Raw genomic sequence first — 27,589 nt, 5'->3', positions numbered from 1 at the left:
ACTGATTTACATAAAACTAGAATGTCTTAAAGGGAAGGACTAACTGGCAAAGTATGTGTAACTAGGGAAGTCTGAAATTTGCTATCCTACCACATTACAAGAAAATGTCTCTTGTGAGCTGCTTGTCTCATTGCCTTTGTCCCATTTCCTCTTGACTTTTTTTTTTCTCCCGCCATGAAAACTTAAATTTCTCTTTTCATATTTCTATCTTCATTCCTTGTTTCTTGGTGTCTCTTCTCCCCGAAGATCACTACATTTCAAGCTATCAGAAAGGTACCCAACTAGAATGTGCTAATAGCTTTATACATGCTGCCTGTACCACTAGAACCCATGGATAGATTTTTTAAAATAGTTGATAGATGAATAATTGAAGCAGACTCTCCATCCTTTCTCATCTCTTTTTATTTTAACATAAATGCTTTGTATGTGTGGATCCTGCTGTGGTTTTTTAGGATATTGAAAGCTGCAGGGGTGGTATCATATTTCTGTTTCTGACTTCTGAATGCAGTAACCTGGTGCATGCCTGGACCTTCAGTGCATGCTAGATCTGAAGTTTGGCTTGTAATGCGTGAGTTATTTCATGAACCTCAGATGACAGAAGGAACATAAGGCCTTGCACTCTTTTTTTTTTTTTGCTTCAAAAAATACCATCCACACTTTCTACTCTTCTCCCACAATTCTGTCTGTACAACCCTTTGTAGTGTTGAAAGATCTCACCAATTCACGTGTAAGTGGGGATTAAAGAAATAAAGGCACTCCCACCAAGTTCAGGATAGCCATACATTGTGTTTACATGCAGAAGAACCTGCTTGAATGATCACTTGCCATTTGGCAGGCACAATCCTGCATCTCAAGATATCCATCAGCAAGCAGATAGGAAAACTTTGTTTCACCCACTGTCTTTGTGTTTTTTGAGGTGTGTGCATATGTATGTAAATGTGTTACATTGTTTTATTATGTGGTATCCTTTGCCTGTTGAGTTTCACCAAGAGGATCAAACCCATCCAGTCTTTTCTTCTATCTTTTTTTTGTTCCTTCCCTCTTTTAAAAAATCTCGTCCTTTCCTGTTATTTTGTTTCTTGCTCTTTCAGATTCTGATTTCCTTAGCACTCCCCAGGATTTTGTTTGTTCAAACAGTTTAAGATTTAATTTCTCTCTTTATTTTTAAATTTAAGGCAGGATTCTTCACACTAACCTGTTTTTTTGAAGCAACCTGTTGGCCCTAAAAAAAAAAAAAGATTTTTGACTCAGTCGATCTTTCTGTTCTCAGGAGGTGCATCAGTTCGTAAGGAGATCATCAGAAATAAAATCAGGGCTATTGGAAAGATGGCGCGAGTGTTTTCAGTTCTTCGGTAAGACTTCAACTGTAATGTGTGGTAGAAAGAGAAGTTCAAATTTGATTAGTAAATCCAAACAAATTGAACTGAGCCATTTTTATTTCTTTTTTACATTTTGAAAAACAAAGTTTTCATTGCATTCATGGTTACGATGATATAGCCGTATTTACCCTCTTGGGTATATAATTGATTTGGAACTAGCAAAATATACCTGCTACATTTATTAACACTATTCCTGTCCCCTAGTTTCTTTATAAATATATTATAAATCTTATATTTTCTGAAATAACAAATAAATACTTCAGTGTATTTCTTTTCTATAATGTAGTTGCCATTTTTAATGAAATTTAGCTATAACATGACAATTTTTATTTTTTTTCAACAGCCTTAAAATGGAATTCTATATATGATATCCTCACAATAATGCCACAATAGACTATGAATCCATGTTTCATATTTTGGGGGACTGTTTCTCATGTGTGTGAAATTGTGTTTTTGGGCTGTTTCCTGGCTTTCACAAACATGGGGCAGGGGGGTGGGGTGGCATGGTGTAAGAAATCTTGGAAATCAATTTTAAAATTATCTTTTTTGAACTAGAGGTTAGTGTCAATATAGGATTCTTCAGTGGTCTGGGTCTCTAATTTGGATCAGACCTACATGACAAATTTAAGTAAAAGCATACTAACATATTCATATAGCCCTCATCAAATGTCTTTATTTGTATTGTATGGATTTGCTGTTGCTGAATTAACCCTAAGATGTTACCAGAAGATACTGTTTTTAGGAAACAAAGGAGAGGAAGAAACTGATTCCTCCATTACTTTTTAGGGAATGAAGATAGAAGAAGTAATATTCCTCTCTTCAGTGCTACCCTCAGGTTTTTCTCCAGTATGCTGAACAGGATATTCCCAAGAGTTAACCAAATGTTTTTATTCCTTTCTAGAGAAGAGAGGGAAAGTGTGCTGACTCTCAAAGGGCTGACTCCTACAGGTACACTGCCTCTGGGTGTCCTCTCAGGAGGAAAGCAGACCATACAGTCAGGTGAGTGTAGGAGAAATAAATGTCCCTGCCAGGAAGGATACAATCCTACCCCCAGCCATTGCATGTAAAATAAAAGCATGTGGATTTCTCAGCCTGAAAGTTATAAACCTTTTCCATAATCCCTTTCCTAATGTCCTACTGAAAAGTTTATTCATCTTCTGGCAGCCAGATTGTTCTCTGTGGCCAAGAATGTTTCTCTTGCCGTAGCTCCAGTTCTAAAGGTCTGGCGAAGGCATCCTCTAAGGAGACTTACTGTGTGAGGTCTTGAAATAAAAAGGTTGAGACTTGGTAGAAGTAATAAATCTAGACTAGAGAGGGAGGAAGACATCAGCTAATATTATTGGATGTCTATGAGATGTGGGAACTGGCACTGACTAGTGTCCAGCTTTGGACATACACATCACTGCTTCTTGTTACCCTTAGTTTTATTCAAACTTTTCCATTTAAGGTTTTTTCATGTTAACTGCCTCCTATATTCAGTCCTTCCCACCATTATAATGGGCTAGTAGGAATTATCCCCTTTATAACTATCTGAAATTTTTTTAAATATAGACTTGAATTCTTCATCCTTAAATCTGACAATGGTATACCATAGTTTAGATATGTGAGCCTTTTTTTAACGTCTACAGCTTGCTTGTTTAATTTGAAAGTTGGCTTGAAATGCCCAATGAAACTACTTTTTTCCCTCTAAACAACTGTATAATTTTTCATTGAACAGACTTATAGGTTTTAGAGATCAAAGGGACTTTAGAGATCCTCTTCTCCACCTCCTCATTTTTCAGATATGTAAACTGAGGCCTAGAGAGGTAAAGGGACTTACCCAAGGCACATAACACAGATTTTAAGGAGCTAGGATTTGGAACCAGGTCCTTTTACTGGGAATCCAGTGGTCTTTGTGCTACACCACATCGTCTCCAGTGAGGTTTTTGTTTTGTTTTATTTACATTTGGAGTACAAAGGAATTAACTTAGTGATGCAGGAAAAAAAAAAAGAAAACAATTATAAGCAGCCTTGTAGAAAAAAGATTGGGAATTTAGGAGCCCATGAAGCTTACTCGAGTATGTTTTGTTTTCAAACAAATTGAGTCTCTTTTAGACAATATACTTATTCTTTTCTACTGAGTGAAGAAGCATGACCATCTCCGAGTCTAGATTTTAATGGCAAATATACCATTTTGTACTCTAATTATTTTGCTAGTTTCTTTATCTGCCATATGTTTGTGGCCTTAGATGTGCCCCCTTCCTGGAGATTGCTTTTTAGATAAACACTAGGCAGCCTGAGTTGATGTGAGCCTTGAGGACATTGTGAAAAAAGATCTATAGTATAGGACAATAGTACTGTAGCTAAAACTAGGGGATTTGAAGAACTTATTACTCTCTCTGTAATTATCTAGCTAGAGTCTTTTTCTCTACCAGCTCAAGCCATTTACCAACTTTGGTTTCACCAACTAGAGCTTGTCATTTTTATCATACCCTTATCTGTGCAGCTTTGAACAAACAGCACCCTACTTTAACACGTAGCACTATTTACCCACCACTTTAATCAGACCAGCCCCATGTGGACTCAGTGTGGAAAAAGACTACAGCAGAGGACTACTTCCCATAATGCCACTTCTACTTCCTAACAGAAATAGGAAGTTTTAACTGTATTACACTGTCAATGGGGACAAACATTTTTAAATGTTAAGAGACTGGAGAAGCTAAGGCATTACTATATTTAAGAGAGAAGATTTTTAAAGCTTGTGCCTGCATGTTTTTGGCAATTGGTATAAACATTTAATAAGTTTTAATAAGCAAGTACCATGCATTTTATTCACTTCGATGTGGATTTTCTCATTGATTTAAAAAGAAATATTACTTTTCCCAATTTCTCTTGTTTTATTGATTCTGATATCATTAGGTACCATGGGATGTTAATCACTTTCCCTTTCTTACATATGTAATAAATAAAAGGCACAATTTCCCTCGTATGCTATATCCCCTAGCACATCCCAACAACCTTTAGTGGTTCACAGTTATTTCTTCCATGAACTCTAGGCAGAGAAGTTTGTTAACACTGAATTTTAAATTATCCCCCTTTTCCAGCCAATGAGGGAGCAAAAGACTTTCTTGGCAATTAGCCCTCTTACACAATGATTAGAAACCACATGGGTTTGAAATGTCAGCTTCTGTTATGCTTCAAACCCAGGGTATACCATGAATTCACATCACCACCTGAATAGCCAGAGAGAACAGGTCCTGTTGGCAGATCGCTTCTTTTCTTCCAAATCCTGCTCTATTATTTGAGGGCAAGCCTGTTTGAGTGAGAAAAGAACAGTTAGAGTTTCTTCAGGTAACTTGGTGCAGTCTTTCCCAGGCCTTGGGTGTAACAGTACTCCATTTAGAGAGCAATAATGAACCAATAAGGTGCCACTTTTCCTTTATTTGTTGAATTGGAACACAGGGGTTCTTTTAACTTCGGGTGAACTATACACATTGAGGCATCTGTGACATTCTAGATTATTTCAAAATAATTTCAAACATTTACTTGACAGACATCAAGAAAGAAACACAGATGCACAGTTGTTCATTTCTTTTCCTTAGAGTTTTAAAAATGGGGTGGTGACCCTGTTTTTTAGTTCTTGTAATCAGTATTTCAGACCCAGTAGCTTAATTATAAGGAATGTTGGTGATAAAGTTTTCCAAGAAGTTTTAAGTATTAAGAAAATTATAGCTAACCAAATTCTAGTTTACCCACTCAGTATTCTTTTCACTTCCTTTTCCAATTGGTGTTTATTATTGACAGGAAAGGACTGGATGGATGGATGGATGGATGGATGGATGGATGGATGGATGGATGGATGGGTAAATGAATGGGTGAGTGGATAGATGGATGGATGCATGGATGGATAGATGGATTGAAGGATGGAAGATGGGAACCTGGGGTTTCAATACTGGCAGTACAGCTGTCAGCTTACTCACTCTTTTTCTGTCTTCATTTTTGCATGCCACTGCCCTTGCTGTCTTACAGCTACAATAGAAGCGATAGAGACACAGGAAGGTATGGCTAGAATCATCCAAGAGCTGTAATCATTTGTTTGTCTTCTAATTTTAAAAAGCTTTATTTGATGTTTAAGTTGCTATCCTATTGCATCACCAGAACTGGAACAGTGAGGAAAGGAGCAGAGGCTTCTCTGAAAAAGTTCATAAAGTGAATCTTCTTTGGTGGCCTGCATCTATAGTAATTGAATAGAATCCTCACAAGAGATGAAGCCTTCCTGGGCTCTTTATCAATATTAGTGTAATTGCAGAAGTTTGAATGTCTGGGCAGCTGCTTCTGCAAATGAAATCTCTAGTAGTTTGTTCTAGTGTCCCATCTATTATCCCAAGGCCATGGGTTTGGTCCTATTATCCTCTAATGGCTTCTGGGAAATTCTTTTGTATCAACCCCTTAACTATGTATCTCTAAGACTTTTGAGAACAAAGGCAAAATAAATAGAAAAAATACTGATTGGTTCATGAGATTTCCCCAGCATTCAAGCTAATCTGTCTCAGTATCAAAGAAAATAAAACTAAATTGAATTGGAAGTAGTAAGTAAAGGTATATAATTATAGACTATTTAGATATAGATAGATTATTATATGTAGTATATAAATATAGATTATTATAATTATAGATAGATTTTTTTAAAATAATTTGGACATTTTTTGTTGAAAATTTGTTAAACTCAAATGATCATTTGTCTTGATGGTTAAGGAACTAAGAGATTGAGTTAGAAAATGGAGCTCCTATATACATTTTCATATACAATTTTCTGCCTAATTTTTATAACTTGTTAAGCTAATAGAAAGAAGCAATTTTGTTGGCTCTTGGTCATCTCATTTAAGTTGCCAAAATTGTGTTCAGCTCCTGGTTGTGCAAGATAAAATACCATCTTTCTGATCCAAAATTATCTCTATTTTTACCTTTGTATTGTCATGTATGGTGTTTGTGTTTTAAAGTAACCACCCTGTGTTTAACTTGACTCTACCATTTTTAAAAAACTTTGAGCATGCTTCTGGCCTATAAGCAATCCTTTCCCAAACATATTGAGGCAAAAAAAATTTGTCAGCCTTTTACCAAATTTGTGACTACCACTGATTAATTCATTTAAATTTTTAGAAAAATTGTTTTCACCAATTCAGACACCTTCGGGCCTTTAAGGATGCTTCTGACCAGGCAAATAAAATTGGCCTGTTCCTCATCCCTTTTTTTCCCTCCACCAGACATGTGCTCAGCAGCCCCTCGTGTGTTCATTAGGAGAGTTTGGTGTGTGGCCGAGAGGCTGTTTTTAAACCACCCCCCCACGTTGGTGCAGACTAAAATTACTGTTCCTGTTCCCTCTAGCCATCCGAGGGTTTTCACCCCCACACAAGATCCGAAGCTTTGAGGAAGCTCGGGGCCTGGACCGGATTAATGAGCGCATGCCCCCCCGAAGAGATAAGTCATACCCTGATGGTCCCGTTGCAGTGCCGATGAATTTGGTGACATCCCGCTCATCAAAGAAGGGTGACACAGCCAAGAAAAGCCAGTAACAGCTCCAAGCACCTGCTGTGGCACCACTAATGGATCCAAGACTTTAAAGCATATTTTATTTATTTATTATTGGAAAACAAAAACAAACTGAAACCTGAAGGCACATTCATGATGCATTCTGCATTTATTCTGTAAGAAAGGTGACCATTTTGTACATTTTTTTAATTTATGTCCAATATAAAAAGTCCCATCTTTTTTTTTTCTTTTTCTTTGTAAAAATTTTTAGAAATTGGTCGATTGATAGTATACACATGAAGTATTGTGCTGTACAGGTGATACCTGTCCACCACTCCCCCACCCTTTGTATAAGAGGGCCTTTGGAAACCACAACCCTGAGTTTCTGATTTGAACCAGTCAGCTAGTCCTCTCATTTTTGAAAGGAATATCTTTCATTTAAGCTCAACTATTTTTTGCCTGGGTATATCTGCTTCTTTAGACATCAATTCTTGGGAAGGTCTGATAGATTATGGTGAGCTAAACCTGTTTCTTTGATTGTGGAAAACTTGATTGGGGTTTAACTTTAAAGTAGATAACTCCAGTCCTAGGAATAGCTTAAGGTCCAAAGGGTGTGTTTACCATAACGGCCTACTTTCTTCTGGACTCCAGTTCCTTTTAATGTAATCCTGTGGAACAAAAATGAGAATCATCATCATAATAAAGGATACTCTTAGGATTACTATAACTTGTCAATTGAAGTACAAGCATTACTGGTTTAAGACTTCCCTTTAAGATTTTGGGAGGGAGAAGCTTCTAGAAAATCTCGTGTAACTACTGTCACTGAATACTTTCAGACATCTACTCCCATTTTTGTGCTCCACATAAGCTGCTCTGCTCCTTCTAAATGTTTTCCAAATGCCCTCTTCAAAACATTTTTTACAACCAGAATCCTTTTCTCTATCCCATCACTGTCCTTTTCTTCTCTATCCCTGTTCCAGGAATTATCCTTTGTTTATTTCTGACATTTTCTATATTTCTGATGAAAACTGGGACAATGGAAATTGAATCTAGGGTTGCGGGGTTCCCCTCTGACATGTAAACTTGGATAAACAGCTTTGGTTTGGTAAAGTTCAAACAAAGAGATTTTACCAGACTCTGAGTTGACCACTTGACCATTTTACTATCCTTCATAATCCTTGATGAGTCAAACTCTATGTGATCATCATTAATATTTCTTGGAACCCAAGGGCAAGAGTTGATATCATAAGCAGACAGCCTTTCCTGTCTGTCTATAGCATGACTTTTGAGTCCACCATCAACTGGTAAACACATTTTACAGCATCCTTCAAGTTTCTGTTTTTGGCGAAGAGAATGGTATCTGGTGTCTTGCTTTAATAGCTGTTACTCAGCCTTGTTGATGGATACATTCTCATCAGTGCTTAAAAAATGAAAATTTCAGAAATTCCTTCGTCTCATAGGTTGAGTCAGTGTCACCTCTACATGGATGCAAGTATCTTATACAATAGTAACATGATATGTTGGCAGTTTTGGGGGATTTCAAGGACAGGTGGAAGAATACAATGAAACTCCTTACTTTCATTAAATAATGCCCTGTTTCCCCACTAATGTTTGTACTAATTATATCCAGCTTTCTCCTTTATGACAATCAAAGATCATCAGGGTGTATTTGACAATTTAAATGCTATGGCATGGATTTATCTGCTGGTGTGAAGATGATAGAAGTAGTGTAAAAAGGGAGATAAAGGGTCTCTGTCTCTGATTTAGAATTTTGTAAGGGAATTGGGGGAGGACGCTTGAAAGCAATATCTTTTTTATATCCTTTGAGGAAGTTGATCAACTGGACAATCCTCATACCTTTTTTCACAATATTGGAAAGGATCACTGTCTTTGGGAGAGCTCAACTAATAAAGTTGGAAAGTACAATGAGAGATTATATGTATTTGAAAATGAAAATCATTCACCTTCCTCTCCAGTTCATTAGGATCATAACCATAGGAAATTCACACCCCCCCAAAAAAATTGTGACAGCCTTAAGTCATTGGGTAATAGTTGCTGCTAATACTGCACCTGCCCTTCTCGAAGAGGGTACCATGAATTGGGAGTCATTCTGTTGCCAGCTTTCATGGATAGAGCTTAGTGGTACCGATCATTACTCAGATCTCTGATCCATTCCCTAGTGAAAAGCAACGTGAACATAGGAGAAAAAGATCTGAGTAGGTTCTTTAGCTGTTTTGGAAATTATAGTGGCTCCTGAATGAAGAGATCTGAGAACTTGATAAAATGTCGAAGCTACTTTCTTTTGTGGTATACTCTGAAAACCATAGGGCAGAACCACAGTGAGGTTGGGGGTAGGGTTTCTTTTTTGAAAATAGTACAAATAGTTTTCTATAAAGTAGGGATCTCAGATAACCCATATGCTGATACAAGCAATTTCACTTTTAACCATAACAGATTTGTAGACCAATAACTTGGGGAAATTTTTAGTGAATAGGATTTTCTCTTCACTCTGTATTTCACTCAGGACAATCCATTTTAAACATTTAAAATTTCTATCTGAACAGTTGTTCTCAAACAGACCAAATGGTTTTCTCCTTTGATTTTTCTCATACTGTTAGTTTATTTTTTGAACTAGTATTCAAACAATCCAGAAATCATGGCCTGTTTTGTGACTGTACCAAGAATGCTCCCCTAGCAGACTCCAAAAGAGGTGAACAGACTTCCCTGTCTTCTCTGGCCCTAGAAGGAATGCTATTAGCCCCACCTCTCCAGCCTGGCAAGGTCTCCTTCCTTTTTCTGAACTATGTGCTTTTAAAACTGAAATATCATATAGATCAAATTCTCCTTTTGGTTCTGTTTACAGTCTATGAAAGATTAGGTTTGAAACAAATAGATACTTTTAAACAGAAAAATAACCTGTTACCTTTTTAAAAGCATGCAGTTTTTGACGCTTGGTATTAAGGGCAGAGGGAGGAATCACTTTTTTTTTAAATAGAGTTGTATGCCAGGATGGGAACGGTCTAATTTTTTCTGAAAATGTGAAAAAGATGACAGCTCTCTTTCCAGGTGGACACAGAAGGCACCTATGTGGCAACCAGAAGGTTGTTTTTTTTTTTAAGAGGGAGAAAAGATGTCAGATGTTTATGGCTTGGAGGCCTGGCAGGCCTGGCCATCAGTGAATATCAGCATCTTTCAAAACGCCCATATGTATACATAGCACATATTTGGTCTGTTATAATGGTGAGCCATTGAGACATAATGCCATTGTGTCTCTCTAGCTTGGATAGTCTTAATCCCAAAAGTCAATATCTTAGCATTTTTCAAAACAGGAAAAGAAAAGCATTTGTTTTGGCAAATGTAACATTATATATCCCTAAGAAAGAGACTTTTTAAATAACAGGATAACTTTGGGACTTGTCAGCTTTGGAAATGCCCTTACCATCTCCTTCCTCTCTAAGTGAGTTCAGAAACACTAAGATTGAAGCCTCTGTTGCTCAGAAGACTAATGAAATTGAAAAAGTTGCAACAAAAAATATAAACTTCACTTAGTTTAGAGGTGAGTATATATGCATCTAATGGTTATTACCTATCAACTTCTGCTACCTCTCAGGGTGTAGTATATTTGGAATCTGTCCCCTCTGACCCATCTTTATTGTATGTAAAATTACGATTTATATCCAAGGTTTCTGACTGGTTACTGTGTAGATTTTTAAGTATTAACCACCCCCATGAACAGAAGAAACCAGCATACCATTAGGTAGAACTGAAGTGCGCACTAGTCATCAGACTTGTTTAGGAAGGAAGGGCTTTCACTAAGAAGACATCCTTTGAATACTGGTTCTAACCTGACATGCAGCCCAGAGCCAGAAGGCTGACTGATTCATCAATTTCCTACGTATGTATCAGGTGTTTCCCTCTCTTCTCTGTGTTGGAAATTTATTCACTGTCCCACGTAGGTCTATTGAGAGAATATCCTGGTATTTCCTAACATTGGTTCTAGTTGCTATGGGAACACTAAAACCTAAGTTCCTTCTCTTTCAAAACATTCTTTACCCCACCCAAATTAGACAGGGTTTCAGAGGGAGGGATGAGCTATGGACCTGGAGTAGTAGGTATGAGGTTAAATTTTACTTTTATCAGTAGTTGTAACCATGAAGCCCTGTCTTGTCTGAAAGTGAGGTATACCCTGAATCTAGAGTTCCTGCTATTAAAAGGGAATGTGGTTACGTGCCTTTAGAACAGAGAGCAGCATATGAAAGACAACTATTTCATTCTCTTTGTACTTACTAGCTGTTTCTTTTTCTCTTTAAAATATGTGTCTGTCTCTCTCTCTCTCTCTCTCTCTCTCTCTCTCTCTCTCACACACACACACACACACACACACACTCTCTCTCTCTCTCTCTCTCTCTCTCTCTCTCCAGGAATAAGGAGAGAAGTTTTCCATAGCAACTTCGAGAATAATATTGAGGCATTCTGCTGTTTGTTGGTCCCTTCATTGTTACTCTCAGTAAACTCCCCCAGAGGAAGCCAAGGAAAGAAGGGGTAGGCTGTACAGAGAATTGCTTGTTATCAGGTAACAGTGGAGAGCTTTATTGGCTGTAGGTCATTGTGCCATTAACAGTATATATAAAAAGCAGCCTGCCTATATCATTTCTTGAGAATTGTAACCAACCTATAAATAGCCAGCTAAAAAGAATAAGGGGATAGTCTGTTCATTTAAGGACAATAAACACTGGCTATCTTCTCATACCCAATTACAAAAGTTACATGGTCAATGCCTGTCTTCACTGACTAAGAGATTCCTCATCGGACAAGCTCAAGGCTTTATGTCTCTCCACAGCCTGGACAAAGAGGACTTCTTGTCAAACTCTGTTGAGAGTGATTCTGGGGTTCCCTCCTCCAAACCCTCAGGAGAGTCTTGGCTTAAGTGATTTTTTTGTACCTACACACAACCTCACCATTGCCAATAAATGGCACTTTAAAGTTTGTCCCCTTCCCCTCAGTCCCTCTCAAAGTTCCCTAAATCTGTCTTTCCGCATGTTATAGCAAAGTGCATGTAATAAAGAGGGAGCTTGTGATGGGGCTTGGGGAGCAAAGGTACATTTTTATCTTATACCAGAGAACTTTTACAGTGATACACTCCTGAACACCGTTCTCGTCCTTTCACTGTGCACTATGATCAGCAGGGATTTTTTCTAATAGACTTTTCAGCCAGCTCCATCCTAAGGGGATCCTGAATTTACCTGCCTGAATGACTTGGTTAGAACACACAAGACTAGGTAGTGGTACAAGTATTTTTTTAGGTTCTCCTGAATGATGAACTACATGCCTGTTCCCTGGAGATTGCCTCCTTTTTCCTGCTTTTTTGTTATGTTAATAACAATAGTGGAAAAAATGTTATTTATTGGAAGAAATATTTAACAATTAATTGGTGTGAACAAGGAATGAATTTGTTAGAACTGTCTTTACTGTAAATTGGAAGTCATCTTAAAGGGGAAAAAGGAAGACAAAAAAAAATTCCCATCCTTAAGATTAAACAACTTTATTGGCTTCCGGTGTCTTTATTTTTTTTTTTATCCCATGGTGCAGGCACTGAAGTTTGTCTTCTTATCCAATTTATCATTCAGGAAGTTGAAAGAAAGCCCAGCCTTTGAAATCTGAAAAGCTGATCTGGTGGCACTGCCAAGGAATTCCCTTGTGCAGGACACAGAGTCCAGCAATGCTCCTGGATCAGAAATGCCCTGGGGCTTTGCATGGCTTCTCCAGCTATCCTACAGTGACTTTTCCATCACACTCCAAAGTCCCTTCTTCCTTCACCTGGCACTTTATTTGTAAACTGCTCTGGCTCTAACAGCGCCCTTTTCTCCTGTGACCTGAAACAGTTCCACCCCCTTCCCACCCACCACTGGATCACATTACACACATGTGTACTCTTATGTGCCTTCACCAGCAGAGGCCACTATTATAAAAGAATCATAGGTCCTTAGGCCTTCTTGATAGAGATGAAAAGGATTCTTATATTTGAAGATCAATGAAAAACTGAATGTGTATGATCTTGAGAATGCATATTTAAAGTGACCAGATTTCAGATATGCTAATGCAGAACATGACCTGCACCTACATCCTGGAAAGAAAAAAAAAAAGGAACCAGAGAAGAAATGCATGTTAACTGATCTAAAGAGGTGGCCAGGACCAACTTTTGAACTTCCTCTGAAAAGTAAAAATAGGGTTGTCATTGTAGCAAGCATGGTGTCCCCTGAGTGAAAAAGAGGAGGAGGTAGGGACTACTAGGGTTATTGAGCAGGGGTTTTCATGGTGGGTCCCATATTATAGGTGGTATTGCAGGTAACAGGATATTAGAGAGCACTCCAGCAGTGCCAGTTTCTGAAAAATATATTGTGCTTGGAATGTTGGTCCAACTTAACCTCCTGACTGGCTGTATGGTTTGAGGCATCCTGACTAATGTTATTATACCTCAGTCCTTCTGTAAAATAGAAATATTAAGAGTAGTAATCTTAGCTAGCGTTTATATAGTGCGTATATGCGCCTGCCAGACCCCATGCCAGGTGCTATACGGTCATCTCGTTTGATCCTCACGACAACCCTGGGAGTCAGGTGCTAGTATTACTCCCACTTTACTGGTGAAGAAAGTGAAGCAGACAGAGTTTAAGTAATTTGCCTAGCTCACCTATCTAGTAGCAGGCTAAGGTTGAATTTTAACTCAGGTCTTCCTCAATCTATATTCAATGTGCATTCTCTGACTCATTTCTTACTAAGCCTTAATCACTGAATGGGCGCTGCCTCAGTCACACTGAGACCTGTGAAAAACCTTGGCTTGAAAAGGCCAAGGTCCCCCACTGCATCCTGGGCCATCTCCAGTCGTCCTGATCTATTCTGGCCACTGGACCCAGATGGCTCCGGAGGAGAAAGTGAGGCTGGTGACCTCACAGCCCTCCCTTGCTCAAATCCAATTCACCTGAATGTCATGGCATCACCTTCCTGAGGTCATGGTCCTCTTCCAGAACGAAGGACAAGCTACCACAACAACAATCTTATCTACTGTATCACCACCCAGCTGCCTCTAATATGGATAGTAATTTTATTTTCCTAGACCCTTCCCTTTCCTGTTGTTAAAACTAATAAAGACACTTAATTATAAAGGCTGAAAACACAAATGCAAATTCCATTTTTCCCAGTTCCCTTTAATACTGAATCAACCTCCCAACCCCCCACCCCTGACTACCACTATGAAGCCATGTGCTGTTCCTTGAAGCTTCCTGTGTCGAGAAAGACAGGACGTCTGTGTAATTCTGATTATAGGGCATCAGGAATTATAAATTAGGTTGGTGTACACCAATGTGGTTGACAAAGAGTTTCATTAGCATCTAAGGAGGCAAGAAGACAGGATCAATTACTTTTAGAGGGCCAAGGCACTGTATCATGCCAGTGGCCATCTTCATCTTCAACCCTGCTCGTGTTGCCAGGAGAGTAGACCTCAAGTCAGAGCTGAGAGAAGCTGTGGAGTGGATAGAATACAGACACTGGAGTCAAAGGACATGGGTTTTAATCCTGAGAAGAATCTTTATGTAACCTTGGGCAAGTCAATTATTTGGAGCCACGGTTTTCTCATCTGCAAAATGGTGTTAGACTATATCACCTCTAAGGCCCCTCCCAGCTCTGGATCTGCCCTCTTAGGAATAATTCACATTCCCTGCCCTCAGCTAGCTTATATTCTATTTGGAGAGAAAAGGTACCTACAAATGCCATCATAAAAAATAGAATAAAGTGTACTACAAAGTCATGTGAAAGTACCACCAGCATTAATTAAATACCCGTGGTGGGTTCTGGCTGTAGGAGGGAGAAATGCTGTCAGTTGGATAGAGCAGGTATGGCCTCACTGAAGTGCCATTGAACCCAGCCCTGAAGGATAAGTAGAATTTCAACACAGATAATAAGGGGAAGAATTGAGCAAATGTATGAAGTCAAGAAAGTAAAATGATTACTAAAAACAATGAAGAGCACGTCTTGGCAGGATTGTAGAGCTGTGAAAGGGGAGTATGAGAAAAGGCTGAAAAGAAAGATTGGTGCCAGATTTAACTTTGTAATTTGCCAAACCACCTGTCTTCTCTGTGGCTGAGAGGTTTTGGATGGGTTTTCCTTTCTGGTTATCACTGATCTCATTTGTTCTTTAATATTCTGGTGTGAAAATCCGTTATTTTTATTGATGTAGGTAAAATCTTTCTAACAAAATGCAGATTGAAGCCTGTCATTGCCTGCCCATGAATGAGGAGGGATGATGATGGAACCTCCCTGCATGAGAGCGGAGCCACTTCCAGCTGTACTCCCAGGGTGTCGCTAAGAATTCACTTTCTCCTGGCTCTTTCTTTCCAACCTTTTTTTTTCTGTCACCACCATCCTTTTGTCCCCAAGTAGTCTTTGGGACTCTATCCTTGACTTCTTGCTGATTTCATTTGCCACCATAGGTTCATTTATCACTTCTGTGCAAATGACTCAGCTTGATATGCCCAGTTCCAGGTTCAGTCCCACATGTCTTAACTTCTTGCTGGCCACGTCACTGGAATTTCTTGTTGTCATCATGAACTCAACATGTGTCCCACTTCCCAACTTCCCTATTTTCTGTTGATGTTACTATCCTCCAATCACTCAGTTCCAAAATCTATCATTTTTCTTATGTAAGAATTAAGAATTTATCCTAATCAATTGCCAAGTCTTGAGTATGCTTCCACAATTTTTCATTTGTTTATTGTTCCCTTCTCTTTGCTTATATGACCACCATTCTAGCATTGGTCTTCATCATGTTCTGCCTGGACTATTGGCATGGCTTTCTAACCATGTGTCTTCCCACCTCCCATCCTTCTTCATCTTCAGTACATCCTACAAAGGCTTCCAAATAATTTCCTGAGACAGAAGTCTCACCATTACATTCCCCCACCTCAAGAACCTCCAGGGGTTCTCTGTAACACGTTGGATAAAACAGAGTTGCCTCTTAAAGCTGGCATAAATTTGGCCCCAACCTACCTTTCCAGATTTATTTCACATTATTCCCTTAAACCAATACTGCCTCTTTAGCGGCAGATCAGCCAAGCAGTTGCCATGGAAATGCATTTGTGGCCACCACTCTCTCTGTTCCAAGCTGAACTGCTTACTGTTTGTTTTCTGATCTCATCATGTTATCCTCCACTCCTGGGGAGGCAATCCTCCTTTGTTGTCTCTCCGAAAAGATTAGCCCAATTAGCCACTTTTTCCACAAAGCCTTCCCTAACTCTTCCCCCACCCCCACCATTGAAAGTGCTCTCTCTTTTCAGATTTTCCTGGCACACTTTGTATCTCCTGCTTCTATCACACTCTATTTTCTGTTACATGTACATTGTCTACATCTCTTCTTCCCAGGCCTCCCAAGCAGATTATAAGCTTGAAGTCGCGTCATTTCTCATCTTTGCTCCCTACTTGCCAACACTCTTGCACATATGAGCACCTAATAAATGTTCAGTGGAATTAATGCCTAGTGCTAGGCAAGTACATCACGTTCAGGAATTGAGGCCTCCTAGATCCAGGCACTGTGATTTAAAATTTTCAACCAATACACACCTAGGAGGGCCTTTCGAGACCTTGGAAGGGGTCAGTTGCCCTATTTGTTGCTTCTGTTCCCACAGGCAGCTGGTACAGAGGTGGGTCATCAGTGGGATTGGGCAAGTAACATAAACTTACACTGGGATGAGAAGAGACCCAAGGGAAAGGGATGAGAGCCCAGAAAACTAAAAGGGAAAAGGAATGATTGGTGCCAGTGTGTCATCGTGTGATACTATTTATCTTGCTGACCATTGTGTCATTGTGGTTTTGCCCTCCGGAGCAATCCAAACTACTGAAAAAGAATGTTTCATCAAAGAAAAGAGGATGGAACGTAGGATGTACAGGGATAGGGTGCAAAATACCTTTTTTTCCCAAATGATAAGGCATGGAGCAAGTTTCTTTGTAAACTCAGAGTGGCTTCTAGCAGAATGGCTTTCTTTCTCTCAGCTTGTAACAGGAGGAAAAGATGTTTCTTCCCATGAGAAATGAATGAAGATCTGAACTGCTGGCTTTTGGGGTTCCCTCATACTTTTCCAATCCAAGAAAAATAGTTGTAAGTTCCATCCCTCTTACACTGTCCCACCATTCACATTATAATGAAAGTCCACTTAATCCATCCTCTTTCCTTACTTCCCTTGGTGACCAAGATTGGTTTTCAGAATGACCTGTTATTCCTGTATGCGCAGCCACATACCTCTAACTCCCCAGTCCCTCCCTCTGTCAGTGTGAACAGCCTCCCCTGCTGGTGGCCACAAATTCATCACCATGGCAATCTCTTGGCTGAGCCATCTCCTGCCACTAGAGAGGCAATGTGGTCTAGTGGAAAGTTTCCTGGACTTGGAGTCAGGAATGCTTGGGTTTACTAGCTGTGAAAGAGACTCTGAGTCCTCATCTGTAAGAATGCTTGTAGCCCCTGTCACTAAATAGGCCTCAGGGCTGCCTAGTCAGAACCTGCCTCTGACACATTCTGCCTACATCACAGTGGGCTCCTCAGGCAACTCTGACTTTTTAAGTTACAGACCAGTTGCTGATATTTATCATGGAGGGGGAGCACTCCTCCCTCTACACTCCTCCCTCTACATACCCTCTCTCTCTCTCTCTCTCTCTCTCTCTCTGTGTGTGTTCCTGAGGCTTCAATGATATACAACGTATGTAAAGTGATTTGCTAACCTTCAAGTGCTGTTATGTAAATGTCAGTTATTGTAATAGGTGTGGAGGACAGATAGATTTCTGTTTACACATGTTATATAACATGCAAAATATAAGAAAAGACAGCGAAGAAGGTGGCAGAGTGGGATACCTTTTGAGGGCTGGAAGCAAAGAACACCTGTGACTGCTGCATCAGGTAGCTGGGAAAAGAAGAACAAACTATTGTAGTGCTGGTCTCTTAGAGTGCTGGGGAGACCGAACCGTAGGAGGAAGCTCCCTGACAACAAATGGGCTTCCTACCCCCCCATCCCCACCCCCTGGAGAGGGGAGGGGAGAGGAGCGATGCCTGATGAACTGAGCCAGAACATTTACAGCTGAGACCGGATGGAGGAGTTGAGAAACCTGAGGCCTGGGGTTTCCAGATGGAAGAGTTTATCCAGTCCTCTCCAAAAAGACAAATCAGTATGTTTCTCCTGCTTCACACTCTGGGAAGCTTTAGTATTTCCCTCACGCCCTTGACCTCTCTCTGAGGCAAGATGGGTGATAGAGGCCAGTGTCATCACAGCTCCCTTCCAGTGGCTACAACGAGGTAGCCAGCCCTCCCCATGGTTAGAGGAGAAAAGAAGGGAAAAAAGACAGAAAGAGAAAGTGGTGGTCCCCGATGGGACACATCGACACGCTTTGCTTTCGCCTGCTCTGTGGCATTTGATAAACCTAGCAGAGCTTGGGGCCTTGGAATGGAAGTCCAAAGTTCATTCACCTGGGAATCAAGAAGGCAGATGAGGGTCTGGTCTTAGTGTGGGCTTATTTAGCCCCTCTTCTCCAAACTACCCCCCACCTCCCCCATCACCACCAGTCTGTTTGCTCAAGTGCCTGTTCCCCTAATGATGAATGAGACTGGTAAGCCATCCTCAAGCCCCATGACCCTCCCTCATGACAAACAGGAAGTCAGAACGTTAGCTCAGCCACAACCTCTGTGTTAAATATTTATCTTGGAGTCAAGGCTAGAGCCCTGGAGAATAAGGGGACTTTGCTGCTGGCAAGACACAGCCTGGCCAGGATCACAGGCAATCAAGGGTGGCCGGTCCCAGCTCTGAAGAACACGGAAGGAAAAAGCAGCAGGTCCCCACCCAGGCCTGGAAGCCTTTTGGGCAGGTGACCTCCAGGTGGGGATCATGTTTAGGGTGGAAGGAGTTGATGTAGGCTGCATCATTAAAAGGAGGGAGATTGGGGTAGATGGTTCCCAAAGAAGGGTTAAGTCCCAGGCCTTTTAGAAGAGGATCCTCTTAGTTTCTCTTTTCAACAAACCTTCACACAATGCCAACCTGCTTCATCCCTTAACTTTTCATTGCCTAGAAGAAAAGAAGTTCTGTAAACCCCAAACAAATTTTTGATTTAAGGTGCAGCAGGGAAACCAAGTTAGAGATATCAGTCACCAAAGTTCATGTTCTTTGGGACTGTTCCCTTTCCACCCCCATTCCTGCTTATCCCCTTCATAAAATATCTCATGTTGGAGCTCAGAGAAGTTTTACCCCATCAATGTGCTGTGACCTAAACAGGAGAAAGCCCCTATATGGGGCTTCTCGGCCTGCTTTGTTGCTGCTAACCTCAGGGTTGAGTGAATTACCCAGTTCTTTATGCTGGGATGCCCTCTTCCGGAGTCCTGAAGCCTACCTCCTGATCATGCTTGGTGTGAATATAGCAAGTGCTGCATTTGGTACAATGAGTCAGTCAGGTGTTATCATTCTTATTTTATAGATTAAAAAAAAAACCAGGCCTGGCAAAGAATGGAACCCTGGTCTCCTAATTCCCAGTTCAGAACTCTGCACTGTACTGTGCATGTCATCCCATGAAACTTGGCGACACCATTTCTTTCAGAAGCTGGACTGGTGCTTGTGTCCTTTGGAACAGAGGGGACATGGAGGAGGGTATGCGGTTTAGAAGTGGCCTCTTTTCTGGGCCCCCCTGGGGATTAGAGCGGTTTCTAAGATGCAGAGGACAGTGTGAGGTGTTCCAACTGGGACTTAGTGTCTCTGGAGCATATTCCCCTGGGATGGTCAAGGTCAACCTGGTTGCCTGAGCTCAGCTTACAAACAAGTTCTCTTTTCTCCCTTTCCCCAGGCCAAAAGCTCTTTAAATACTCCCTGCCAAGATGCAGGGGATGGACCATCAGCATACTTTCTCCTGCCGCTCCTCCATCATTCCTATATCCTCCCATTCTCCCAACAACTATGGTCAGGTGGATCTTGCCCCATTCCTTTCTGTCCCTAAGCTTTATCTGGGACTATTTAGAGAACCAAACAGAACCTGAGTCATGGGTGAAGACAGCAGGGATGCTAATGAAAAATGTCAGCAGCAGCACAGGTTAAGAGGGAGTGGAGTGAGTCTCCGGAGTCCATGGGCGTAGGTTCTTAGGAGCAGAGCCAGGAGCAACGGGAAGGGAACGTCAGAAAGACAACAAGATCAAAACGTGTTGTCTGCTGCCTGGGAACACAGGGACCACCCCACTACCGTCAGGGGTGGGCCTCCGCCCTCATCCGCCCTCCCAGGCTGGCTTGTCCCAGCCCCTCCCCGGTACCATTTCCTTAAGAGAAGATCCTTCCCACCCAGGGCTGCCTTCCTCCATGTGTTCTCCATCCCCTTCTGTTGGCCCATTGCATGTATATGTATATGTGTAAACAGAGATCTGTGGCGTCACTGTTTCCTCATGTCTGTGTATACGTGTATAAATTTCACCCTTCACACTTCTCTTTTATCTCTCCAACTCTGCAGCAGCTGTACCCAAGGTCACTCTTCCCTGTTTGTGTCAGTCTAGTTGCTTTACTGTCTCTTATCACACAGTTTCCATCCCTGTGTCCCTCTCACTGCGTCTGTCTGTCTCATTCGTCATTCTTGCACTAAAGGCGGGCTCCAGGACCAGAGGAGCTCCCTCTTCCACATGCTGGAAATGTTGCTGGAAACTCTGAGTGGCCCCTCTCTGGTGCCAGAGGCTCCACAGGGCACAGAAGGAAAGCTGCTGGGAAAGTCTCTTGTGGTCCCCTGGGACCCCCAGGACTCCTCCTCCTCCTCTAAACATGCTCCACCCTGAGCACTGGGACCATACTCCCTGCCTCGGTCCCACCTTTGAAATGAGAGCAGCTCGTCCTCATCCCCGGAAGATGGGTACTTGCTTGGCTATAGCCTCCTGACCAAATTACGCCCCCTCCCTTTCCAGTTTTTCCCCACCCTCAACCCCCAGAACACACAACATGAAGAGGGAGGGGAAAGAGCTACAGACAAAATAAGTATGACTTTTCCCTCCACCCCACCCTGCTGCAAACAGGCCAGAGATTGGAAACTCTCTGCTTGGTTCCCTCCCTTCTTCCTCTCTTCCCTCCCTTCCTCCCTCTCTCCAGCTTACAGACTCCCTTCCTGCTGATTTGACTTTTTCTCTTTTTTATCTCTCTGTCCTCTCTATCTCACACCCACACTCCAGTTCCCCATTTTCTCTGTGACTCGGACTCTCTGTCTCACTGCCTCTCCTCCCTCCCCTCCCACCCACCCACCCTATAAGAGTCTTTTTCTGCCCAGTCACGAGGGAGAGAGAACACACCCCAGACTTCTCCCTTTCCTCTCCCTTGCTGGCAGCCTCCCCAGAGGCCCACAGCTGTGGGCTCAAGGTGGAGGCTGGAGGAAATGCTTTCTCCCTCACGGACTCTCTCCATCCTCTCCACCAGTTCTTCTGCAGGTAGGTGCCAAGGAGGAGGAGGGGGCAAGGGAGGAGAGGCTGAGGTCAGGGAGAGGAGGGATCAAGGAGGAAAGACCAGCCAATCCCTTCAACCAGATGAAGGAAAGGCAGACTGGCTCCTCCCTCTGTAGTCCACAGAAATTCAGCCAGGCCTCCTTCCTATGCTCAGGGAAACTGAGGTACAGAGAAGAGAAATTGGGAGGAGGACTGGGGTCATCCTGCTCCCAGCACCTTGCTGTTCAAAGAAAATATAAGCTTTCCTGGGAAGCCTTTTCTGGTCCCCTTGGGGGGAAATGTGGAAGAGGGAAGAAGCTGGGATTGACTGCCACCACCCCATTTATTTTCCCATGTATATGTCCTGGACAAGGACAAGGAAAAACCTCTAAGTAGTACCAAATTGGTTGCAGCATTCCCAGAGTCAAGGCTTTAAATTAGTAAGGAACTCTCCAAAAGGGATGGAGAATTCTGTCAAGCTCATGGGAAGTAGATGGGAATCAGACCTGGTTTACTTCTGATCCCATCTCTACATCATCTGGTGGGATGGATGCAGATCAAGGCCCTTTACTTCCATCTCCCCCTAAATGAAGTACCCCTCTCCTTTCTGTTCCCACTTTATCTCTACCTCTACCTCCTAGGGATACTGATGTCAAGCATGTAGAGGCCTAGATGGGCAAGATACATGCTGGGGGGTGGGGTAACAGGACCCATTCATATCCCCCTCCCCATTAGGGGGAGTGAGGTAGGATGGGAGAGGAAACATTGAGAACATTGTTGGGAGAAAGGGTATCATTGGAAAACAGACACAGTCCTTGCCTCCTGAAAATAGCCTAGTGACCAGGACAGGGATGGGGACTAGACACGGAACTCCCAGAGAAGAGAATTCCCTCTCCCAGTGCATGTTCTCACCTTCTCTGTAACTAAGAGTCGTAGAGAGATCTGGGGGGTTAAGTGACTAGCCCTGGGTCATACAGTCAGGACTGGAACCTTCCTGACTCCAAGGCCAGCTCTGCCACACTGGAAAACAAGGCAGTTGCCCTGCCTGCTTGGATTTCCACTCTGAATCTCTGCTAGTGGTCAAGGAAGTCATGGGAGGTCAAGAGAAAGGAGCATCCAGGGTCAACTGATGATGGTGGTATATAATGCAAAGCACTGAGAAGTTAGGGCCTGATATTTCTGGGCTGCCAGCTCTAAGCCAGACTCTCTTGAATCATGCCTCAGTTTCCCCCTGCATAATGTTTAGGAAAGAATTGCAGAGAGTTTCTATGTGAGTCTGAGCTGCTGATGTGGCATTGCCCTTAGTCCTAATTGAATCCAGCTGGTGAATGCCTTCACTTCCCACTCCTCCCCACCCCCAGCAATCTAATGGGCACAAAAAAGCAACAGGCAGTCTCTGTTCAAAGCCCCAGCAAGTATAAGCAACTCACAATGGGGGCCTGCTTCCCTGACCTCCCTGACTCCTGGTACTTCATTACAAGTGAACAAGAGAGTGTCAAATTCCCCACTCCAGTGCACTGCCCATGTGAAATCCCCATTCTGGCCATGGGCATGCACCTTCCCAGCATACAGGACTCCTGCTTCTCCCAAAGAAATTTCCCCCTCTCCCTTTTCCCAATACTTCCCTTTGTGAGTGTGGAAGCCACCCACCAATGGCTTGGACTCAATTCAGGAGGTACCAATGTGACCCAAGCAAGTCCTGTGACTCTAGTTGGGGGTGGGGTAGGGTGGAAGACAGTCTCATGTCAGCCCATGATCTCATCCTACACTTTGTATTTAAATTTTCGAGAAGAGTCCTGGTCTGACATCACCCTCACCCAGTACAGGGACCACATGCTCTTCCTCCCATCTTCCACCTGCTTCTTCCCCTTCCCTCAGCCTCATGCCTCTCCCTATTCTTCCTCTTCCTCACTGGTATTCCCATCTCCAAGTCTTCCACCCTCTCCTACTGCCCACCCCTATGGGGGCTTTGGACTTTCTCACAGAGCTGGTCACCTCCCCTACACCCACTGCTGATTTCCAAAGACAAGCCATTCTCTGCTATGGGCTCATTCATGTGGAACAACAAGTACAGGTCTGGAAGACACAGAGAGAGAGAGGGAGAGACACACAAATCTAGACATGGAGCCAGAGCAAAAGGAGAGAGAAAGAGAAAAGGAGAAACAGGAAGGAAAGCAGAGGGAAAGACTTGTAGAAATGAGTCAGGAGAAAAAGAAAGGGAAGAAAGCAGAAGGAAAGCAGAGAAGATGAGACAGAGACAGAGAAAGACCAAGGGAGAGAGAAACATACAGGTAGAGAAAAACAGTGAGACAGAGACATAGAGGTGAAAAACAGAGAAATTGAGGTTAGGGGGAGAGAGACACAGAGAGAGAAAGAGAGAGAGAGAGAGAGAGAGAGAGAGAGAGAGATTGAGGTTAGGGAGAGAGGAGAGAGAGATGCAGGAGAAGAGCATCCAGAGCCCAAGACTTGAAGGCAGGCCAGTCCCCATTGACACTCTGAACTCCCCAGAGTCCCTGGGAAGGAAAGCTGAAACAGAAAAGGCTATGACCGTTTCATGCTTAACTCCTGACTCAGAAAAGAGGATTTCTACCCCTCACCCCAGAGGCACTGCCTGGTTTGAGTACTAAGGGGAGGGACCCTGGCTGTCCTCATGTGGGGCACATAGCCAAGCTAGGCCAGTTTCTCTCCTTCCTTCCTTCGTTGCTGTGCCCAACAGCTGTTTCCATTTCTCTTTTGGAAGAGGAAGTTATAAAGTGCTTTGAGATCCCTTTAGCCTGGATGACTGGATGACCGAGGCATTTCCCATCATTCCCTGCTTCTTGCCATCCCTCTCCTCTCTTACCCTCTCCCTCACCCTGGTCCTCCACATCCCCCTTCCCCCACCTCTGCAGTTCCTGGGTCACTCAAACAAGCAGCTCATTGTGCCTGATCCGGCAGCTGAGGCGGCGCCAGGAGCAGGAGCAGGAGCAGGGACAGAGCTGATGGCTGGTGCCCAGGGGAGGAGTCTGCCTCTTGGGGCATCGGGAGCCCAGGTGACACTCCAGACACCCTTCCTCAGACCTCCACCCCCATCCACACCCAGAAGGGATTGGAGCTTCCAGAGCCAATTCTAGTTCTCCCTTGTCCTTTCCCCAAGGGAGAATTGGTCCCCTCTGGGTCTGTGGGTCCTGGCCACACCATGCAGTCCCCATACTACAGCCTCTCCCCGGGGCTCAGCCTCAGTGACTTCATCCCAGGCCACCTCCAGGCACAGACATTACCGCACCGTCAAGGGACCCGGGTGAGTGAGGCCACTGAGGGCAAGGGTTGAGAAAGGGAGCATTGCCCTGACCAGGGAGGTGGATAGTTTGAGGGTGGGGATTTGGTGGAGGGGACTGGGAAGGCAGAAATTATTTGACTCTGTTTCTTGATTCCTGATGCCCTCACCTGCTGGATTTTTGCTAGGCCCATGTGTTCTGTGAACTTGACCCCTTCTCCCTGCTGTATCTTGAGCTTTCCCCCGATTATTCCCCTCCCCTCCAACCCCAACAGGTGTCTGTGCTCCGGAACGGTGGCTCCAACACGCTCAACTTCCAGTTCCATGATCCAGCCCCCAGGACAGTGTGCAATGGGCACTCGGCACCCAGGAGAGTCGCCCCAGGTTTGCTCGGCCCACATTATCCATCCTTATCAGAGAGCTCTCCTGCTTCCATCTTCCTTGGCTTAAACGCTTTGCTTGTTCCCTTTCTCCTTCAGAAGTCAGACTCTTCCTGAAAGGCTGGTTAGACAGTATGGTGGAAAGTAGAAGATATGATATCGGCCTTCCTTCCCCCAGTAGTGATAGCAACGCCATCTTTCTCCATTCAAACGCTGAGGTGGGGGTGGAGGGGGACCTGTCTCTGGCACTTCCCCAGGTTCCCTTTTCCTCAGAACCATCTACTACAATTGCCTAGACTGATGCTGGCTTCTTTCTGCCTTTCATACAAACATCCACACACATATATGCACATTCAGGATCTCAAACACATATATGCGTGTGTACATGTGTATATGTGTATATGCACACACATATATACATATAGGAGATGATCAAGGCATTTCCCATCATTCCCTATGTGTGTGTTTATATATTTGTAGATATGGATGTAAATATAGATATGTAGACCCCTGTGAGGCCATTCTAAGGGAAACATTTGAGAGGGGATAATGGTACTCTGAACCAGGGAGGCAGGTATTTTGAGGTGAGGGAAGTGGAGGAGACAAGAGAAGCAGAGATTTTTTGAATCTTTTTGCTGTAGGAGGGTACCATTGATTCCTGACCCCCTCACCTGTTGTGTATTTTCCTAGGTTGTGGTGCCCTGTGAACTAGCCCCTTCCTCAATATTGCATCTTGTGAACTTCTCACTTTGTATACACTATTAGCTTGCCCACACGCTGGGGGTAAAACAGACACTTTCTTTCACTGTGGTCCCATCGCCCAAGAGAGTAAAGATTCCCATGGAAGAGAAAACTTCCAGGCCAACACAGATCTATGGAGGGGCACCACTTCCTTATTCTTCCTCTCACAACAACTGTCGCCCTTCCCCAAAACCAGATATAACCAAGCCCCTAGGGATAGAGGCCAAGTCTTATATTCCACCCCCAACCCCTACTTACTCCTAATTGTACACTGAGGACCTCAAGGCAGGCAGGCCAATGCCAGAACTTGCTTGCTGGGGAGAACAGGAGTTTAGAGTAGGGATGAAGGTTGAAGACCCCAAGGTCAACCCCTGAAGTGACTGGCACCTCTCAACCTGGGATAGGATTCTCAGGGCTATCCGGGTTGAAATCCTTGGAAAATGGCTGGATTTCATGGGAGTCTATGGACTGGGGAAAAGGAAAAGAGGCTTCTAGCCCAGGAAATCCAAGAAATAGGTGGGAATGTGAATCAAATTGCTTGCCTTCATCCTTTGAGTTACAGAGGATAAAGTAGGATCCTAGCTGGGGAGGAAGGGGGAGGGACACAAAATCTGATTCCATAAATGATATCGTTTTGGGGAACCCTCTCCCTCTTTAAGCACTGACTCTCCCCTCAGAGGAGAAAGGCTATACTGAGAACCCACCTGGCATCTCCAATCATTTTAAAGGTTGGGTCCTGACATTCTCAAAAGGTAATTGGTTTTAATTCTCTTTTTAAAAAAAACTAAATAAACATTTATTATATGTTCCTTTTATCTGGAGGGAACAGGGTGCACTTGTGTGTGTGTTTAAGTCACCAAATCAAACAAACAGAATGTCATAACTCAGAAAAGGTCAGGGGTTACTGTTCTGGAAATCCTAAAGGGTGAATAGACTGTGTGTAGGAGGTAGAGATCAGGGTAAACTCGACTCCTCCTTAATGTCCTTTGCTCTTCCGCCTCTAAAATGCTACCTACAGATCCTTCTTGGTACCAAACCTGGCCTGTTCCTGAGAGCCAGGTCCCTGGAAGCACTAAGCAACCCGTATCCCAGCGTGGCCCAAACTGGTCGGCTACGTGGACCAAAGGCAGCAAGCAGCGGGACAAGTGCTGGGTCAAATATGAGGGCATTGGGCCGGTGGATGAGAGCGGCATGCCCATCGCTCCTCGTTCTGTGAGTACTGGGGGAACCACCGAGGCAGAAAGGGGGATGGGAGGACAGAGCAGAGACAGACGGTGAGCTCAGGATGTTCACTCCTTTCAGTCATGTCCAACTCTTGGTGACACCATTTGGGAGTTTTCTTGGCAGAGATACTGGGAGTGGTTTGCTGTTTCCTTCTCCAGTTCATGTTACAGATGAGGAAACAGATGCCATCAGGATTAAGTGACTTGCCCAGGGTCACACAGCTAGGAAATCTATGAGGCTGGATTTGAACTCAGCTCTTCCTGACTCTAGGCCTGGTGCTCTACCCACTGCATCACTTAGCTGCCCCGAGTTCAGGAATGCCCCCTGGATTAATACTCCATTGTCTCACGTTGATATGCACCACTCATGGCAGAAAAAGTACTGACTTTGAAGTCAGGAGAGGTCTGGATTCTGATCCTTGATGTGACCCTGGGTCCAGCAGCTCTAAGAACCTCAGTTTCTTCATCCATAAAGTGGGGATAATAATGTTGTTTGTATTCTCTGAGATACTGTGCGGAGGGAGCTTTAAACCTTAAAATTCCACATATAAAAGATCATATTACAAAACTAGGGTTTGTCTTGTGCTTTCACCTTTCCAAATGTCTCGGAGTTGACCCTCAAAGCAACCCTGTGAGGTAGG

General features: G+C 43.2%; 2 protein-coding genes across 3 annotated transcripts in view; both read left to right on the top strand.

Moving 5' to 3' along the window:
- Positions 1-12,438, top strand: part of PPP3CC (protein phosphatase 3 catalytic subunit gamma) — a 116,619-nt gene extending 104,181 nt beyond the window's left edge. The window contains exons 11-14 of one of the 2 annotated variants that reach the window (XM_036748938.1): positions 1,271-1,352; positions 2,281-2,378; positions 5,388-5,417; positions 6,744-12,438. In XM_036748938.1, the coding sequence (XP_036604833.1) occupies positions 1,271-1,352; positions 2,281-2,378; positions 5,388-5,417; positions 6,744-6,931 (398 nt within the window). In that variant the 3' untranslated portion in view covers positions 6,932-12,438. The remainder of the gene's footprint in view (positions 1-1,270; positions 1,353-2,280; positions 2,379-5,387; positions 5,418-6,743) is intronic. The other variant, XM_036748939.1, reaches the window with a different exon arrangement.
- An 8,838-nt stretch (positions 12,439-21,276) lies between these two features.
- The window catches only part of SORBS3 (sorbin and SH3 domain containing 3), a 34,830-nt gene continuing 28,517 nt past the window's right edge, over positions 21,277-27,589 (top strand). The window contains exons 1-5 of the mRNA XM_036750780.1: positions 21,277-21,354; positions 24,240-24,380; positions 24,485-24,628; positions 24,880-24,988; positions 26,744-26,937. Of these exons, the coding sequence (XP_036606675.1) occupies positions 24,330-24,380; positions 24,485-24,628; positions 24,880-24,988; positions 26,744-26,937 (498 nt within the window). The 5' untranslated portion in view covers positions 21,277-21,354; positions 24,240-24,329. The remainder of the gene's footprint in view (positions 21,355-24,239; positions 24,381-24,484; positions 24,629-24,879; positions 24,989-26,743; positions 26,938-27,589) is intronic.

Source organism: Trichosurus vulpecula, chromosome 3 (assembly GCF_011100635.1).
Source record: "Trichosurus vulpecula isolate mTriVul1 chromosome 3, mTriVul1.pri, whole genome shotgun sequence".
Lineage (NCBI taxonomy): Eukaryota > Metazoa > Chordata > Mammalia > Diprotodontia > Phalangeridae > Trichosurus > Trichosurus vulpecula.
The sequence above is the reverse complement of the archived record's forward strand: the minus strand, read 5'-3'. Positions and strand labels throughout refer to the sequence as shown.